Source organism: Piliocolobus tephrosceles, chromosome 11 (genome assembly GCF_002776525.5).
Source record: "Piliocolobus tephrosceles isolate RC106 chromosome 11, ASM277652v3, whole genome shotgun sequence".
Taxonomy (NCBI): Eukaryota; Metazoa; Chordata; class Mammalia; order Primates; family Cercopithecidae; genus Piliocolobus; species Piliocolobus tephrosceles.
The window spans coordinates 58487882-58504739 of record NC_045444.1 but is presented as its reverse complement, the minus strand read 5'-3'; the positions used below and the strand labels follow the sequence as shown (position 1 = coordinate 58504739).

The following is a 16858-nucleotide window of genomic DNA, read 5'->3' as shown; positions in this document are numbered from 1 at the left end:
AGAAGAACCCGGAAGTGAACCATCCTGCCTCCGTTCGTCCAAACAGTAAGCATGTATTTAAGGATGTTCACAGCAGAACTGCTAGTATTAATGGTAACAAAAAAATTAAAACAACCTAAGTGTACACCAACAGGAGAATGAATTAATACATACTGATACATTCCATAAAGCCATTCAAAACCTTGGGGTATATCCAGATGTACTGAACAGCAAGACAGCAAGATGTCTGCAAACTTGTAGAAAAATCACAGAGCACCCCATTTTCTAAAAACAACAATGTAAGGCCAATATCAATTGTGTATGTGTACAAGTGGTATAAATAGAAAAAAGTGTGAAACGATTCAAACCAACCTGTTATGAATTACTGCTCATAGTGTAAGGAATTAGAAACAGGGGAGCAGAGGCTTGAAATCTTTTTTAAGTGAAAGATACCCTCAGCTGGGCTCAGTGGCTCACGCCTGTAACCTCAGCTCTTCGGGAAGCCGAGGCAGGCAGGAGTTCCAGACCAGCCCGGCCAACATGGTAAAACCCTGTCTGCACTAAAGATACAAAAATTAGCCAGGCGTAGTGTTGAGCATCTGTAACTCCAGCTACTGGGGAGGCTGAGGCAAGACAATCGCTCGAACTCAGGAGGCAGAGGCTACAGTGAGCTGAGATCTCACCACTGCACTCCAGCCTGGGCAACAGAGTGAGACTGTCTCAAACAAAACAAAACAAAAAAGATATCCTCTATGGTATAACCAAACTTCGCCGATCTATAATTCTATCAATAAAACAGTCATCCTATACATAATGCACAAATAATACTATAAGGTTATTTTCAAACCCATGCATTTGTGCCTACCATTTTATCTCATGATACAAATAGTTGTTTAATAGTAAGAAATAATAGTAACTTTGATTTTTGTATCTTTTTTGCAAGGAGAAATGTCAGTATTTACCTTTAATAACTTCAACTACATTGCAGTTTGGATTTATGCTTCCAATGTGTTTTCGATGAGACGGACTTCCTTTGCCTTTTCCCCCAAACAATAAAGCTATCCAAAAAGACAAAACCAACAAAATAAGCTAAACTACCTAATGCTCTTTTCCAAATCTGAATAGTGTTTAAATTGTACCAAACAGTAGAACAAATATTTGCCTTTAGGATAAACACAGTATTTTACATTCAATAAAAATACCTTTCTTGATGGCAGTCTATTTACTTCTCTTAATTAGCCAAAAGGTAAAACTAAATTTTCTACCTAAACAGAAGTTTCCTAAATACATTTAAAATATGCCAACACATCTCATTTAGCTGCTTCTCTTGACTCAGGACACTTACAGTGCTGATTGAGTAACATTCTAATTGAAATGCGACTCATGTAGAATCGATCCAAAAAGTACTGAACATTCTGGCTGGTCACAGGATCCACCCCAAAGCTCTCCTTGTATTCAATCACACCCTGGGCCATTGTGGGAATGACATCATTGTGTCGGTTTCTGATCCGTATCACAGTATCTGTAAAGCTAAACAAACCCATCTGTCAAAACAGCCAAATATTTTGACAAGTAAACTTAATACAAAAATATAAGTTTAACAACTATGCTAGACAAAAATCCCTAATTTACTAAAAGGAAAATCAGTTCATGTTTTCCTATACTTATTTAAATGTATTTCAAATCATAAAATATACCAAAGCTATGGAAGTATAATGACCTCCAAAATAAAACTTTCAAAATGTAATTATTTTCTTGGTTTCCTAAGAGTAAGGCTGTAACAAAACATAATCCTAAAAATGTTAATGGTTTTAACTGCTATCAACTAAGGTCATCTGAGCACTTGCTAAGAGGATGGTATTCCAGAGATATTCTGCATAGAAGACAAAGCACTTGCCTCTAGGGAACACCTGCTCTGCTCTGCAAGGAATCAAGATGAATGAGCCAATAAAGCCTGCCTGTTCTAGAACTATTCCCTAGGGTTCAAAGAGAGCAGGAACACTTAGGACAGAAAAACAGAAAAAGAATTCTCATTTCATTTATCCTATGAGTTTATAAAATGGGAGAGGAAAAGTAAACAATTATATTAAAAGACAAATCTTCAAATCATCTAGTAGCCTTCCCATTTCTGTCACTTAGAAGACATTGCATGGTTAAAGAACTAAATAAAAGATAAAAGAGTCAAGAAATCCTTTTTTCTTTTTCTGAGATGGAGTTTCGCTCTTTTTCCCCAGGGTGGAGTGCAATCACGCAATCTTGGCTCACTGCAACCTCCGCCTCCCAAGTTCAAGCGATTCTACTGCCTCAGCCTTCCTCAGTAGCTGAGACTACAGGCATGCACCACCACGCTTGGCTAATTTTGTATTTTTAGTAGAGATGGGGTTCCTCCATGTTGGTCAGGCCGGTCTCGAACTCCCGACCTCAGACGATCTGCCCACCTCGGCCTCCCAAAGTGCTGGGATTACCGGCATAAGCCACTGTGCCCGGCCCAAGAAGTCTTAATTATGCAGTAACAAAACCAATGTTCTAACATAACCCATATGAATTTACACTTCCAAATGAGTGCTTTCCTATTCAAAGTCATCATCCTGAGTACTATTAACTTATTCCAATGATGTTTCCACTGCTTAAAACATTTTTGGAATTCCTAGTTGTAATAAGCTTCAAAACAAGACTGTTAAACCAAAATACAAACAACAAAACTCTTCGAAAACAACAAACAACTCATCATTCTAGTCATTCCTTTATTTTTTTTTCTTAAACACAAATCTGTATTATTCTGCTTGACTACTTATTTTCAACAGCTCTGAACGACTGTTTTCAGAAGGCTCTATAGCATGTTTACTTCTAAAGTAAGGCTGCTTGGATTGTACCAGGTGCTAACTATGTAACCTTAAGCTACATGCCCTCTTTGTGCACAAACAGCATTATTTCAATGAATTGTTTTAAAGATTAAAAAACATCATTCATGTAAAGTCTGCTCAATACCTAAGCAAGGAGTAAACTCTTGCTGAACGTTATTTTCAGATTAAAATCACGTTTAAAAAAATGAAGTGTTACGGTTCCCTTTAAAGACAGTCCAAAAAACATGTGTAACTGAGGACAAGAGATGGTCATTACATTGTCGGTGCCCTTCACTGCAGTAAGCAGGTAGCTGCAAAAGGCAAGTACTTTGGTCTACCAATTCCGGTATATGGGTTATTAAACTTGTCATATTACTTACATCATCTTACAGGCCATAGAGAATAAACTAGAAACCTGCAACCATGTTTTATAGGCCTTCTATGTTTTAAAAAATGTTTTAATTAGCTGCCAATCTTTCAAAAGCAAGAGATTTTACATTACAAATCTAGACTTGTAGCTTTCCTTTAAAATCAGAAAACAATCAGATGATATGGGCAGTATTTTAACATGGCAAAGATCAGCTGGGGCTGAAGGTGGTTGTCCATTAGAAAGAGCATGCACCCTCCAGGTTAACAGTCCAACTGCCACTGAGGCCACACCTACATTTCCATTGATCTTCACACCTGAACTTTGTCTTTTGTTAAAAAGGAACGCGAAGCACTTCTTATGTCTAGTCAAATTTAATGATTAGGTTATTTGCCCTGCCTGTATGGGCCGCTATAGTCACATATATCACATGTTGTAAAGTAGGAGAAACCTAAAAGTTAATCAATTTCCCCAAAGTGACCTAATAATAGGTTTAAGAATAGGGTCAAAATAGTGAACTTACTCATAAATAGCTTTAGCATCCTCAGCACTTTTGTCCTTAAAATCTAGAAGCTCCTGAAGACTCTGGATATACCTAAAATGCAGATCAACAGGATAAGTTCATTCTTTTATATTCTGAAAGTTCAATATCATGAAACTTAGCTCAAAAGCTATTTTTGGCATTTTATAATTTTTAATTTAGAGTACTGCTATAAATTATGGTTGAAGTAGAATTTTTACACCCATGCACATTCGAGCAAAGTGCTGGGAACAAACAGAAGGTACACATTTTCTCCTAAAAGCATGGGTCAAGTTTAAGAATTTTAAGATTTTCTATTCTAAGTTCTACAGCCTAAAATGGCTTTTAATGTTTTTTTTTTTTTAATTTACCACTGTACATTATAGTATACATACTGATTATGCTGAGATCTGACTCTGTCACCAATAACTATGTGATCTTGGGCAAATGACTTAATTTGTCTTATTATTGGTAAAAGGAGGATAGCCTCTCTTGCTCTGAGACTCAATTTTAAATATCTATGCTTTAAAATCTTAATTTTACATGTGTATGTCCAACTAACAAGTATTTATTAATAGCCTCTAATCTACTATATGGTTCTTTTAAACTGAACAAAAAATACAAAAGTCATAAAAATGTAGATTTTAAATTCATCTAATAATTCAAGGTATCAAAGCATCTGTTAAGAAATGAGCAAAATAAAGAAGGCCAAATGATTTTCTGATGGTCTTGCAGGCGAGTACAATGGCACTGCCGGGCCAGAGCTAAAAATAACTTGCTATTACTGAATTACTTTCTTTGACAGTGTAAGGGAACCATTACTTAGCTGTAAGCACTTAATCTGCAACTGCCCTAACTTAACAGGCATCTAAGAGCAATGAAAGTGCTTTAAAAACCTGTAATTCCATCTGTTGGTTTGGAAAGCTGTTTCTGACAAGCAGTATGTCTTAATGCATTCCAAAGTTAACGGATTCTGATAGCAGCTGCTGCTTTGCTTTAACCCTTAATTTCCTCTTAATTGGTAAGAACAACTATGTTCTCCATCCAAGAGATAGCTGAGTACCTACATCAGATACCGATCAGACTTCATGACTGATAAGCTTCAAAAAGCAGCATATTCTACTTCTAATGAAGAATTTTTTAAAAACAGGAAAAATCTTCCATGGAATATTATATTTTCTCCTTTATATCCCATCATAATTCCTAAACAAATGCTTCCCATTTAATCCACACTTATAACTATTTCATACTTGGACTAGATAGCATCTGATTATCATATATATAGCAATCATACTTCTTTTGCTTTTTTTAATCGAGATTAGATCAACTTCTCCTATACACTATAATACCTACAAAAAGAAAACTTGAATCTCCATGAATCATAACTGGGAAATGCCCTGCAGCTAAACTTCTTCCATTTAAGACTTAACTCTGGGCAGCTCATTTATTTGAAGTGTATAGTGTTTAAAAGAACAACACTTTTAAAGCAATAACATTAACAAAGGCTGTATACAGGTGGCTCCATGAGTGTATACCCTTAACATCTCTACTCATCTTTGGGAATAGATCACACTTTTTCTACACAATTCCAAAAACTTCTAATTGTTTTAAAACAGAAAAATAAACGTTTTAACTTTTGTAATTTATAAAAAGATACCCTTCAGTAAATAGTTTATTAAAAATACATATACCCTTTCATATATTTCATTGTTCTGACTATAAAATGGTATAGCAGAGATGGACAAATGGGGGTTTGAATCCCAACTCCACTATCAATGGTACTGCCTTATGCAAAAGATTTAACCTTTATGTGCCTCAGCATCCTCATCTGTAAAACAGAGTTTACCTGCCAGGTGCAGTGGCTCATGTCTGTAATCCCAACACTTTGGGACGCCAAGGTGAGAGGACTGCTTGAGCTCAGGAGTTCACAACCTGCCTGGGCAAAAAAGTGAGACCCCATCTCTACAAAAAATAAAAGAATTCGTCAGATATGGTGGCGCATGGCTGTGGTCCCAGCTGCTTGGGAGGCTAAGGCTGTAGGATCTCTTGAGCCCAGGAGGTCAAGACTGCAGTGAGCCATGATCAAACTACTGCACTCTAGCCTGGGTGACGGAGACCCTGTCTCTAAAAAGAAAATAAATTCATTTTAAAAATAATAAACAGGCTGGGCACAACGGCTCATTACCACAATCCCTGCACTTTGAGAGGCCCAGGTGGGCAAATCCCTTGAGCTCCAGAGTTTGAGGCCAGTCTAGGCAACATGGAAAAACCCCAACTCTGCTAAAAAATACAAAAATTAGCTGGGCGTGGCACGCGCTTGTGGTTTCAGCTACTCAGGAGGCTGAGATGGGAGGATTACCTGAGCCAGGGAGGTGGAGGTTGCAGTGAGCTGAGCTGTGATCGCCACTGCACTCCAACCTGGGTGACAGAGTAAGAGTAAGAACCTGTCTCAAAAAAATAAGTAAACAGGCTAGGAGTGGTGGCTCATGCCTGTAATCCCAGCACTTTGGGAAGCCGAGGTGGGAGGATCACCTGAGGTCAGGAGTTTGAGACCAGCCTGGCCAACATGGTGAAACCTCTGTCTCTACTAAAAATACAAACATTAGCCGGGTGTGGTAGCAGATGCCTGTATCCAGCTACTCTGGAGGCTGAGGCAGGAGAATCGCTTGAACCCAGGAGGCAAAGGTTGCAGTGAGCCAAGATCATGCACTCCAGCCTGGGTGACAGAGCAAGACTCCATTTAAAAAAAAAAAAAAAATACATAAATAAATAAAAATAACAACAATGAATAAAATGGAGAGACTCATACCTACTGTGCAAGGTTGTTAAAGGGATTAAAGGCAATATACATAAATACCTAGTCATCAACAAATTGTAGACATTTTCCTCATAATATCCTTGCAGATATACTAACATAAATCCTAAATTTAGCATCTGTATTTCAGTGCAGTTCTGATTGGTTTTCTCAAAATCAAGGAGTTGCAGAGTCCAGGATTCAGGGCACAAGCCCAAATACATTGCCCCCACCTGCCCCCAGCCAAAAAAAGGAGAATACTGCTACTACCTTAAGATTCTGGCCAGGCACGGTGGCTCATGCCTATAATCCCAATACTTTGGGAGGCCAAGGCCGGCGGATCACGAGGTCAGGAGATCGAGATCATCCTGGCCAACATGGTGAAACCCTGTCTCTAGTAAAAATACAAAAATTAGCTGGGCATGGTGGCACATGCCTATAATCCCAGTTACTCGGGAGGCTGAGGCAGGAGAATTGCCTGAACCAGTGAGTTGGAGGTTGCAGTGAGCTGAGATTGCGCCACTGCACTCCAGCCTGGCCTAAAAACAGGACTCCCTCTCAAAAAAAAAAAAAAAAAAAAAGATTCCACTGAAGAGTAAAAGATTCCACTGAAGAGTAAAAAAAGCATTTGCCATAACCTTGAATAGAGTCCACCACAACTCCATCAAATTGCAAACACAAGATGAGAATCTTACCAGCTTTGTACCAATTGAACGGATGGTGTTCTGAGAAGATTATCTGGAAGGAGACTTATTTCTTTCATTATATTTGCCAGTCTGACAGGCAACTCTTGCCGCAGAAACATAAATGAGGTCTTTTCACAAGCATTCACTGATCCTGAAACCAAACATGATGTGTAAAGCAGTAAGTAAAAGCCATAAGGAAACCGAAGGCAAGAGGCAGGGAGAAATGAGAGGCAGTTACCTGGCAAGGCCAGAGGAGTAGAATCACCACGATGGGGCAGGGAATAGAAGGCAAAGATATCCCCGCCTGTGGGAGGTGAGGGATGAGATAACCCAGTCTCCAGAGTTATGACATTCCAATTACTGACATTCCAATGGCTCTGTACAGCAATTACGATAACCTTGTCTCCCTAACTTGCATCCTCATAGTGATGACCCATTTTAGAAGTTGGGTAAACTGGGCATTTCTGAGCAAGGCTTTATAAAATTAACAGCAGAACCTGAAAAAGTCTAGCCTGTACACCCTGTTGCTCCTATAGAAAATCTGTTTTCTAACTCTAGGTTTAAAAAGAGTTAATGTCTGTCTAAGAAACAGAAACTTTAAGGTGGTCTGAATGCAGTGGTATTTATGACTAATTGATTACGACCAGTTACAGATTTCTTTGTTCCTTCTCCACTCCCACTGCTTCACTTGACTAGCCTTAAAAAAATAAATTAAAAACAGGGGGCCAGGCACAGTGGTTCATGCCTATAACCCCAGCACTTTGCGAGGCCGAGGCTTGAGGACTGTTTGGGCGCAGGGGTTCAAGACCAGCCTGGGCAACACAATGAGACCTCATATTCATAAAAAAAAAAAACAGCTGGGCGTGGTTGTGCTTGCCTGTAGTTCTAGCCTTGGGAGGCTCAGGCAAAAAAGTAAGGTTATAGTGAGCTATGATAGCACCACTGCACTCCAGCCTGGGTGACAGTAAAACCCTGTCTCAAACAAAAAGAAAAGAGGAAAATTTTGATGTTTGCATATGAAGATTCACTGATTCCATATAGAACCACAAATGCTAATTACAGTAAGCAAAGAGTAAGTGGAGTCCAGGTGTGGTGGCTCACACCTATAATCACTTTGGGAGGCCAAGCTGGGAGGATGGCTTGAGCCCAGGAGTTTGAGACCAGCCTGGACAACATAGCAAGACCCCATTTCTATTTAAAAAAAAAAAAATATATATATATACACACACACACACACACGGGAAAAAAGAGTAAGTGCAGAGGAAAGCTTTCAAGCAACAGAAAGCAAAAACCACCACTGCCTGTTAGCACCATCTTCAAGTAGGTCCTATTCAATTGTCTGGTTACTGTAAAGTCTCCTGACCCCTCCACTCCCATATCACTTCCTAAGCAGAATCATTGTAGAATGTCCTTTGGCAAACAGCTCCACTTAATATTAAACTAAAAGGTCTTATTATTCCAGTAATGTATTTTAAGCTTACTATTCTTGCTGCTTTAGCAGAGAAAACGTTAGCAATCTAGTTAGCAAAAACTAGATTGTCAATAGCAGAAATCAAGGTATTAAAGGAAAACAGCTTGTGAAAGTTTCATGGCATACTTATGAACACCACCAAATTCGCCCCTTCGTCGAACTAGGGTCATTTTAAAGTAAAAACAAAAACTTAAGGCTTTGACCCAAAAATTATGCCACTGTAAACCACAGTTTTAAGACAAAGTTGTCAACCATGCAGGTATCATTCAATGCAGAAGTCACAATGCAGAAGATAACCTTTGTACTCAAATTTTATGAATTCATTACGGTTTTCCCTTTTCCCCTCATTGCCTTTATAGGTAAATGGGAAGTAAAAGTTAAAATGCCTAACTATGCAATTCCTTCTGCAATCTGTTTAACAGCTTCTCGAGAAAACAAGGATAATCTGGTAAACTTCACAGCATCCTGTCCTCATGCACTCAACACGTGCTCAAGACTTACTTGCTGATGATGAAATGTGCTGTTGGTGCAAACAATTTTACGCCACTGGCAAGGAAAACATTCTAAGAAACCCTGGGCCAGTTATAACCTGCCTTGCCTATCATCACGCCAATTCTATGCAAACATCATATGCAAAACTGGGCATTCATCATCACTGCGCGGAATCCAAAAGCGATTCTCGGGAGTGTCCACGCTCGGCCTCCCACGCGGGCGCGCCTCCTCGGAAGGGGCCTGGCCGAGCGCGCACCTGCACACGTGCGCCGGAAGGCGGGAGGTCATTCCGCGGCCCAGCTGGTTTGTTTTCAACAATACGATCAAAGCCACACGCCCACCGGTATTTACGCCGTCAGCCAGCGCCGGCACTCGGAGGGAGGAAGGAAGCACCTAAGGCGCTGGGGGCGGAAACACTGAGGAGGAGGACTGCGCCTCAGGCGAGAGTTGGCCGGCGCCGACCGGGCCTGGGGCAGGGGCCGCAGCTCCCCCCCTGGGACCGCGCACAAAGGCCCGAAGTCCGGGCCGCACTCACCGAAGTCCAGGAACTGCTTCATGGAGAGCGGGGACGGTGAGAAGCGCGCGTAGAAGTCCACCTGGCCCGGAACGCCGCGCTCGGACGCCGGGCCAAAGCCCGAGTCCGAGCTGAAGGTGCAGCTGGGGCCGGCGGCGCGCAGCCCCGGGCCCGGGACTGCCAAGGCGGCTCCACGAAGCAGCCGCGCCAGCCTCATGCCGAGCCGCGCTAGAGAAACCAGAGCCCGGACGCCACGTTTCTCCGCGCCTCCGCCGAGTGGTACGTGAGGGACGTGGCGGGCAGCAGGGGAGGGGAGGGGAGCGGCTGTCACCCGCGTGGCCCCACCCCTCTCGCCGGAGCCCGGCCCCCTGCGCCGCTGGGCGGGATGCGGAGCAGGAAGGAGGCGGGGAGAGAAAAGGGGGCGGGCGCTCTCGGGGCCCGTCCCCTCGCCGGAGTCCGGCCCAGCCCCGCGGGGAAGGAGGTGAAGAGCGCGCGCCAGGCCGGCGCCCAGATCCCGCCCCGGCCGGCGAGGTGTGTGGTACGTGTGGCAGTCGTCACCGTACATGTCGGGTGACGGGACCGGGGACACTAAGAGGCGAGGCGGTGTGGAGCGTCCCCTTCCCGCGCCCTTTTGAAACAAATGCCACCTTTCTGCTTCCTCTGCTTTCCCAGTCTCAGCCAAAAGGCTCAAGGACAGGGTGGCCCTCCGCTTGCAGACTCCGCGGTGTCCTGCTGCGAGCATGTTCTAAAAACGCTTCTCTGTGACGCAAGCCACACATTTTCCAGGGTCAGAGAGCTTCAGGAGTCCCCGCTTGCCAAACAGTGGTACGTAAATACGAATGCTGAACAGTGGGACGTGTGGTCCTAAATAGTATCACAGAGACGTACTGCCTGGTACTGGCTGTGTGCCTTTGAGTGAGCTATTTAATCTCTCTGAGCCTCCATCTCTTTACCTAAAAAAGGAGCGTAATATCTGCCTCAGTTGCTCTGACGTGGGTAGTAGAGCTGTCTCTGTTGACACAATGCGGGGGACATACCAGATAGTAAATGGGATTTATTTTTACCATTATTGCTTTTTAAAATTATGTCCTTATTAAGATTTTATCAGAACCACTTACCTGTGTTTTCCCTGAAGCACATTTTACCAAAAGTTTGAGAGAAAACAACGGTTTTTAGCGGTTTTGTAACTATTTGACGTATTCGAGTATCAGCAGTTCTTCTCCCACACTGTAGGTTTTAGAAAGTGTAACGGGTACGTAGTTTTGTGAACCCCGAAAGTTTGAGACAAGTCTCGATTAATGTATAAAGTTTATCTTGGCAAAGTTGAGAACACGTGCGTCTCTATATGTAAGAAGCAGAACAACTTGAAGCAGGGAGGAAGGCTTCCAGGTTATAGGTAGGTGAGAGACAAATGGTTGCAGTCTTGAGTTTCTGATAAGCCTTTCCAAAAGAGGCAATCAGATATGCATCTATCTCAGCAGAGGGATGATTTTGAATAGAATGGGAGGCAGGTTTGCCTTGAGCAGTTCCCAGCTTGAATTTTCCCTTTAGCTCAGTGATTTTGGGGCCCATGTTATTTTCCTTTCACATTTCGGTGAATCTTTATTCTCATGTTTTTCTGGACAATCACACGTGGATACCGTATGGGACATTATTCTTTTGGCCCTGACAGCTTTGTCAAACCTGGTATCAGTGTGCACATCTGGAGTTCCCATCTCTTTCTTGGCAAATTTCCAGATATCTTTGCCGAGTGCCCGAGGGGCACACTTCTTGAAGTACATTTCAATGGGATGTGCTTGGGAATGTTGATGATGTCACCACCTCATTGGTGGCTGAATGGCCCCCTTCTGCTTCCCACCCTTCTTCTGCAGTGCCCAAGTAGGAATGAAGAAAACAATTTTAAGTTGAATATTACACATTCTTAAAATAATCCATCAAACACTTCCACAGCTCTACTCCAGCTTCTCAGGTTGCCTTCTCCTTTCTTCTCTCCTTCCTTCTAGATTATTCCCTGAGCTCCAAAATCTTGTCACTTTATCATGCACACCATTATTCAGCTTCCCCAATCCCTATTTGCAATTTTGCTGCTTTCTGCCTGAGCATGTCAAGATGCTCAGCTGAACATTAATTTATGTGAAAGCACAAAGGCCCAGCAGAAACTTGGAGACTATTTTAGCAAGATTTTTTCCCCCAGGAAGGAATCAACTGTTGTATAAAGTGCTTTTTCTTTTCTCCAAAGTATAGTCACCATGCTTCAACCAATATATGGAGAATGTGCATATAAAAGCACATATTAAGTGGTGTCAACTTTTGCTTCTTAGTCAAAGACTTTGGGTCCAGAAACTGGAGAGAACTTTTGAGAACTTTAATAAAGAGCTATATTTTCTGTTATGGTCTGAATGTGTCCCCTAAAATTTCTGTATTGAAACTTAATTATCAACGTGGTAGTATTAAGAGGTGGGGCCTTTAGGAGGGAATTAACTCATGAGGGCAGAGCCTTATAAAAGGGCCTAAGGGGGTGAGTCTGTTCCTACCATCTCTTCTACCATGTGAGTGAAACGGCCTTTGAAAAATTGTAACAGTGAGAAAATTCTGACAGTGAAAGAGATCTGACCTAACCAACTCCACCTTGCTTCTCACTTCCAAGCTGCCCTTGTTTATTCATGAGCATAGGCCAAACTAACTTTGTGAGGAATTTAGTTTATATATTAACTTTGAAACAAAGATAACAGCTCCTCCATGAAACAAACCCCCAGCTTTCCTGGGGACCGGAATACCTTTGTTAAACTAACAAATTAGGCAGGGCACAATGGCTCACGCCTGTAATCCCAGCACTTTGGGAGGCCAAAGTGGGAGGATTGCATAAGTCCAGGAGTTCGAGACCAGCCTGGGCAGCATAGACCTTGTCTCCGAAAAATGAAAAAAATTAGCTGGGCATGGTGGCACGTGCCTGCTTCATGGGGAGCATCAGTTGAGCCCAGGAAGTGTAGTTTACAATGAGCCAAGATCCTGCCACATCATTTCTGCCTGTATGACAGAGCGAGACCTTGTCTCAAAAAATAAGTAAACTAACAAATTAGCTACAAGATTAGAAATTATAACTCAGGAGTCATGCAGTCAGAGTCCACAAGATCACTGACCTCCGCAATTGCTCCTATAGATAACATTGCTATTATAAAACCTAATGTTGGTGTTTGAGTTATTTTTCAAACCCTGAATTCCAATGGACCAGGTAGAACCACACAGATAAGTAAAATGACTCATCTGGTCTTGTGGCCCCCGCCCAGAAACTGACTAAGCATAAGATGACAGCTTCGACTGCCTATAATTTTATTCCTGACCCAACCAATCAGCATTCCCCATTCTCTAACCTGCTGTCTGCCAAACTATCTTTAAAAAACCCTAGCCTCTGAATTTCTGGGAGGTTGATTTGAATAGTAGTAAAACTCTCATCTTCCATTTAGCCAGCTCCACAGGCATTAAACTCTTTGTCTTGATAAATTGGCTCTATCTGGGCAGCAGGCAAGAAAAACCTATTGGGTGGTTACATGAAGATACAGCAAGAAAGCCCTTACCAGACATTGAATTCTGGCACCCTGATCTTGAACTTCCCAGCCTCTAGAACTGTAAGAAAACTAATTTCTATTGCTTATAAATTACCCAGACTGAAATATTTTGTTACAGTACCACTAACAGACTAAGACACACATGTAGATATAAAGTATAATCATACTGTAAGCTTCTATAGAAAAATTTTTATGTAGCAGACGGGCCAGCCCCTGTAAATTCACTGAGAATTTATTATCCATGTTGGACTGATGTGACTGAAAGGAATGGAAAAAGCAATAGAAAACAAGTAAACTGTGTCACCTTGTTCCCAGTACCCTCTGGCTTCATGAGATTCAGAAGACGAAAGAAAAGTCATGATATTCCCCCCCCCCACACCTTTCTTCAAGGCTATAATTTGTGTTCAAGCATGGCCACAGCTTCCTACCCTTGTCCAGTATCCCTAGAGATAGTACTAATTTTTCTCTGTTGCTGATTAGGTGTTCACCAGCCCTGGAGGTTTAATTCTGCCCACACTCCTGTAAATAGTCCCTTCATTAATTAATCAATTTCCCTTTTGAGTGTGCTAGCATTTCCTGCCCTAGAACCCTTTTTGATATGCTGGAAAGATAATTTTCAAAAAAGGTGACATAATGACTATCACGCAGCTATAAAATGAACATGTGTCAAATTTTATTTAATACATTAATTAAACGAGGGAACCAGTGAAGATAGTGTAGCCAGTTCAAAGGAGAAGTGAAAAAACAGGAATACAGAAAAATTTGCAAAGGCTGTAAAACTGGCTCTTTCCTTGGGAATCAGGGAGAATTGCCCTTCTGCCTGACAGAATTTATTTGCACATGTATAGGTAAGAATTGTGTGTGTTGTTACCATTCATCTGCAATTTATAGAGTTGTAAAATAGCTCAAAGACAGTGAATCAGAATCAGATATCCTGAAAAGTTGTACATAATATTCCACTGAAGCATAATTTTTCTCCATATACATTTGCCTTCTTTCTTTAAAGGGTACTTTGATTCAGGTAATTACTTGTGTAGTGAGACGAGGGCATCCTATTCACCAGGATTTATTTAGCAAAAACATAGTTTTTATCTGGAGTAAGTGCTTTGAAATGCTGCTGGAGTGGAAGGAGAGATCTCTAGGGAAGGCTCAGAATAGCTTTACAGGAAGCTAGGAGAGGAATTCACTTTGTAGAGCAAAGGGGAAGGGGAGGAGGCAGAAGATTGCAAAGACTGTTCACAGCGTGAGCACTCCTTGTAACCCAAACCTTCAGTAAAGTTTGCAAAAAGAGATTATTGGATACTGAACCTTTTATGTGTTGTGTGTCTTGTTTTTCTAAGACCAGCCGAGCGGGCGCAAAAGAACCAGCGGGTAGGCAAGTGTAACAGCAAAACTGCTGGTTTATTTTAGTAACCTAAGGTGTGCGGGAGAAGTCTGTCGGCCTCCGGCAAAGGAGGCCGGCAGAGTCTCCCCGCGGTGGGGCTCTCGGACAGACTTCCCACAGTCCCGACATCCCGACAGGAGTGGGGCTGCAAGAAGGCCGCGGGGCTGTGAGAAGGCCGCCAGGCTGTGAGAAGGCCGTGTGGCTCAATGGCGGAGAGCGGCTTTTCTAGGAGTGGGAGGGCAATAGGTGGGGCATGGGCGTGTCAGGGCCGTTCGGCAGGTGCGACGAGGTAAATCTTGGTCTCTTCGGATTGATGTCACCTGGCGCATGCCCAGTTGGTCTGCACCTTCCCGGGCGCCGGCTGCCTTTTCGCGCGCGTGGGAAGAGTTGGGGGTGGGGATGAAGAACCCGGAAGTGCACCATCTTGCCTCGGTTCGTCCAAACAGTCCAACCTTTTATTGATAATAGTGATAAAGGGGCGCTGTGGTCTGTCTGGCTACTTCCTGCTGTTAAGGGGCGTCGTTAAGGTCAGGGCCCATGGTTGGTATTTGGACGCACGGATGAAAAATAAAATAAGGCACAGTATTAGTATAGGAATGAGGAATGGAAGCATTTGTTGGAATATGGGCAAAACCCAGAAGGATAGTCCTGGCAAGGTTGGGGAGTATGAGATAGTTAAGAAAATTTAGTAAGTTTGAGGCGAGTGGGGGAAAGCCAAACTGATTTCCACTGATTGCTTTCAGTAGGGGCCCTTTTTAGTTGGGAATGAGGAATGAGTGTGCAAAGTACTTGTTGGCCAGGCAGCAATTAAGGATTGGAGTTTTTCGTGGAGTGGATGGCTTTCCACTTACTCCTACTACAGAGATACTGGATGGAAGGCTAGGTCCAGAGAAGGACGGCAAAACAGAATAGGTAGCCTCGCTGTTGATTAAAAAAGTAATTGTCTTACCCGCTACCAGGAGAGTTACCCGCGGCTCGGCGAGGGTGATGGGGGTCCCCGAGTCTCGGCACCTTCAGTTGTCATCGTCCAGATGTAGGAGCTGGAAGGAGCTCCCAGGATCCTGGGAAAGGGGGTCACGTGGAGGCGCGGCACCTGTTCTCAGGGTGGGGCAATCAGACTTCCAGTTTCCTCCCTGCTGGCAAGCAGGGCAGGGGGTTGCTGGTGGACGAGGGTTAGGACATTCACTGGCCTAATGTCCCGATGCCTTGCACTTATAGCAAGGCCGCGTTGGGACTCGGGGACCTTGCGGACACCTGTTGGCATAGTGTCCTGCCTTGCCGCACTTATAGCAGGCAGGCTCCTTTTGTAGCTTTGGAGTCTGAGGGGTGTGTGGTCTCTGGTCTGGGGTTACGACTGGGTTGTAAAGCCGCTGCTAGGAGCTGTAACTTCTGTTCAAGGCGAGCCTGCCGTCTCCTCTCTGGAGCTATAGACCTTAAAGGCTAATTTAACCAGGTCTTGTATTGGTGTCTGAGGACCATCCTCTACCTTTTGAAGTTTTTTACGAATGTCAGGAGCTGATTGAGAAATGAAATAAGACGCCAAAATGGTGGCCCCTGTGGGGGAGGCGGGATCTAACCGGGTATACTGGGTTAGAACCTCAGTCAGTTTAGGGTAGAGGTTAGGATAACCTGGAGGTCATGCCAAGTTAAGTCATAGGCCTGACAAAGGTGTCTAAATTCCTTTATGTATATGGTAGGATTAGCTGAGAAATCACCTAAACGCTTCTCAATTTTGGAAATTGAAAATGAAAAAGGGACATGTACTCTGACTACCCCCTCCGCCCCAGCCACCTCTCACAAAGGTGCTGACACTGTAGGAGGGTGTGGGCAGAGATAGGGGACTCAAGACAGCCAGTTGGGGGCCCCGAAGGAGGCACGGGACCCAGTGGATTACTAGTAGATAAGGAGGAGGAAGGAGGAGTCTGGATGGGGGGAGGAGGAGGAGTCTGGGCAGGAAGGGAGGGGGTGGGGAGAGCGGGGAGAGAAGGAGTATAGGGATGAGAGCCTAAGGCCTAAAAGCCTTGTATGTAAATTTCGGACCACTTGCCTAGCCGCTGGCAGAAATTGCTGAGGTCGATCACGCCACAGTGGAAAGGAAAATTAACCGCTTCCTCCTAAGTTCTTGTTCAAGCTATAAGGTTTTTAAATTGGCTAGGAGGCACCCTAAGGGGGTGCTCTTTGGAAATTTGGACTGGGGGTTTTCCCGTTTGTTTCCTCTTTACCGACACACAATGGACACAAT

The 16858-nt window shown here is 43.2% G+C and overlaps 1 protein-coding gene and 1 long non-coding RNA gene across 6 annotated transcripts in view; one reads left to right on the top strand and one right to left on the bottom strand.

Moving 5' to 3' along the window:
• Positions 1-10063, bottom strand: part of PDK1 (pyruvate dehydrogenase kinase 1) — a 95234-nt gene extending 85171 nt beyond the window's left edge. For 3 of the 5 annotated variants that reach the window (XR_002725180.2, XR_002725181.2, XM_023185969.3), the window contains exons 1-5: positions 9688-10063; positions 7199-7340; positions 3713-3784; positions 1325-1509; positions 942-1037 (exon numbers count right to left, since the gene is read on the bottom strand). Coding sequence is in view for 3 of the 5 variants with exons in the window: in XM_023185969.3 (XP_023041737.1) it covers positions 942-1037; positions 1325-1509; positions 3713-3784; positions 7199-7340; positions 9688-9883 (691 nt within the window). In the remaining 2 variants the exon portion in view is untranslated. The remainder of the gene's footprint in view (positions 1-941; positions 1038-1324; positions 1510-3712; positions 3785-7198; positions 7341-9687) is intronic. The other 2 variants (XM_023185971.3, XM_023185970.3) reach the window with 2 other exon arrangements.
• LOC111522162 overlaps positions 9384-16858 on the top strand; it is a 53350-nt gene continuing 45875 nt past the window's right edge. Inside the window, exon 1 of the long non-coding RNA XR_002725182.2 lies at positions 9384-9945. This is a non-coding gene — a long non-coding RNA (uncharacterized LOC111522162). The remainder of the gene's footprint in view (positions 9946-16858) is intronic.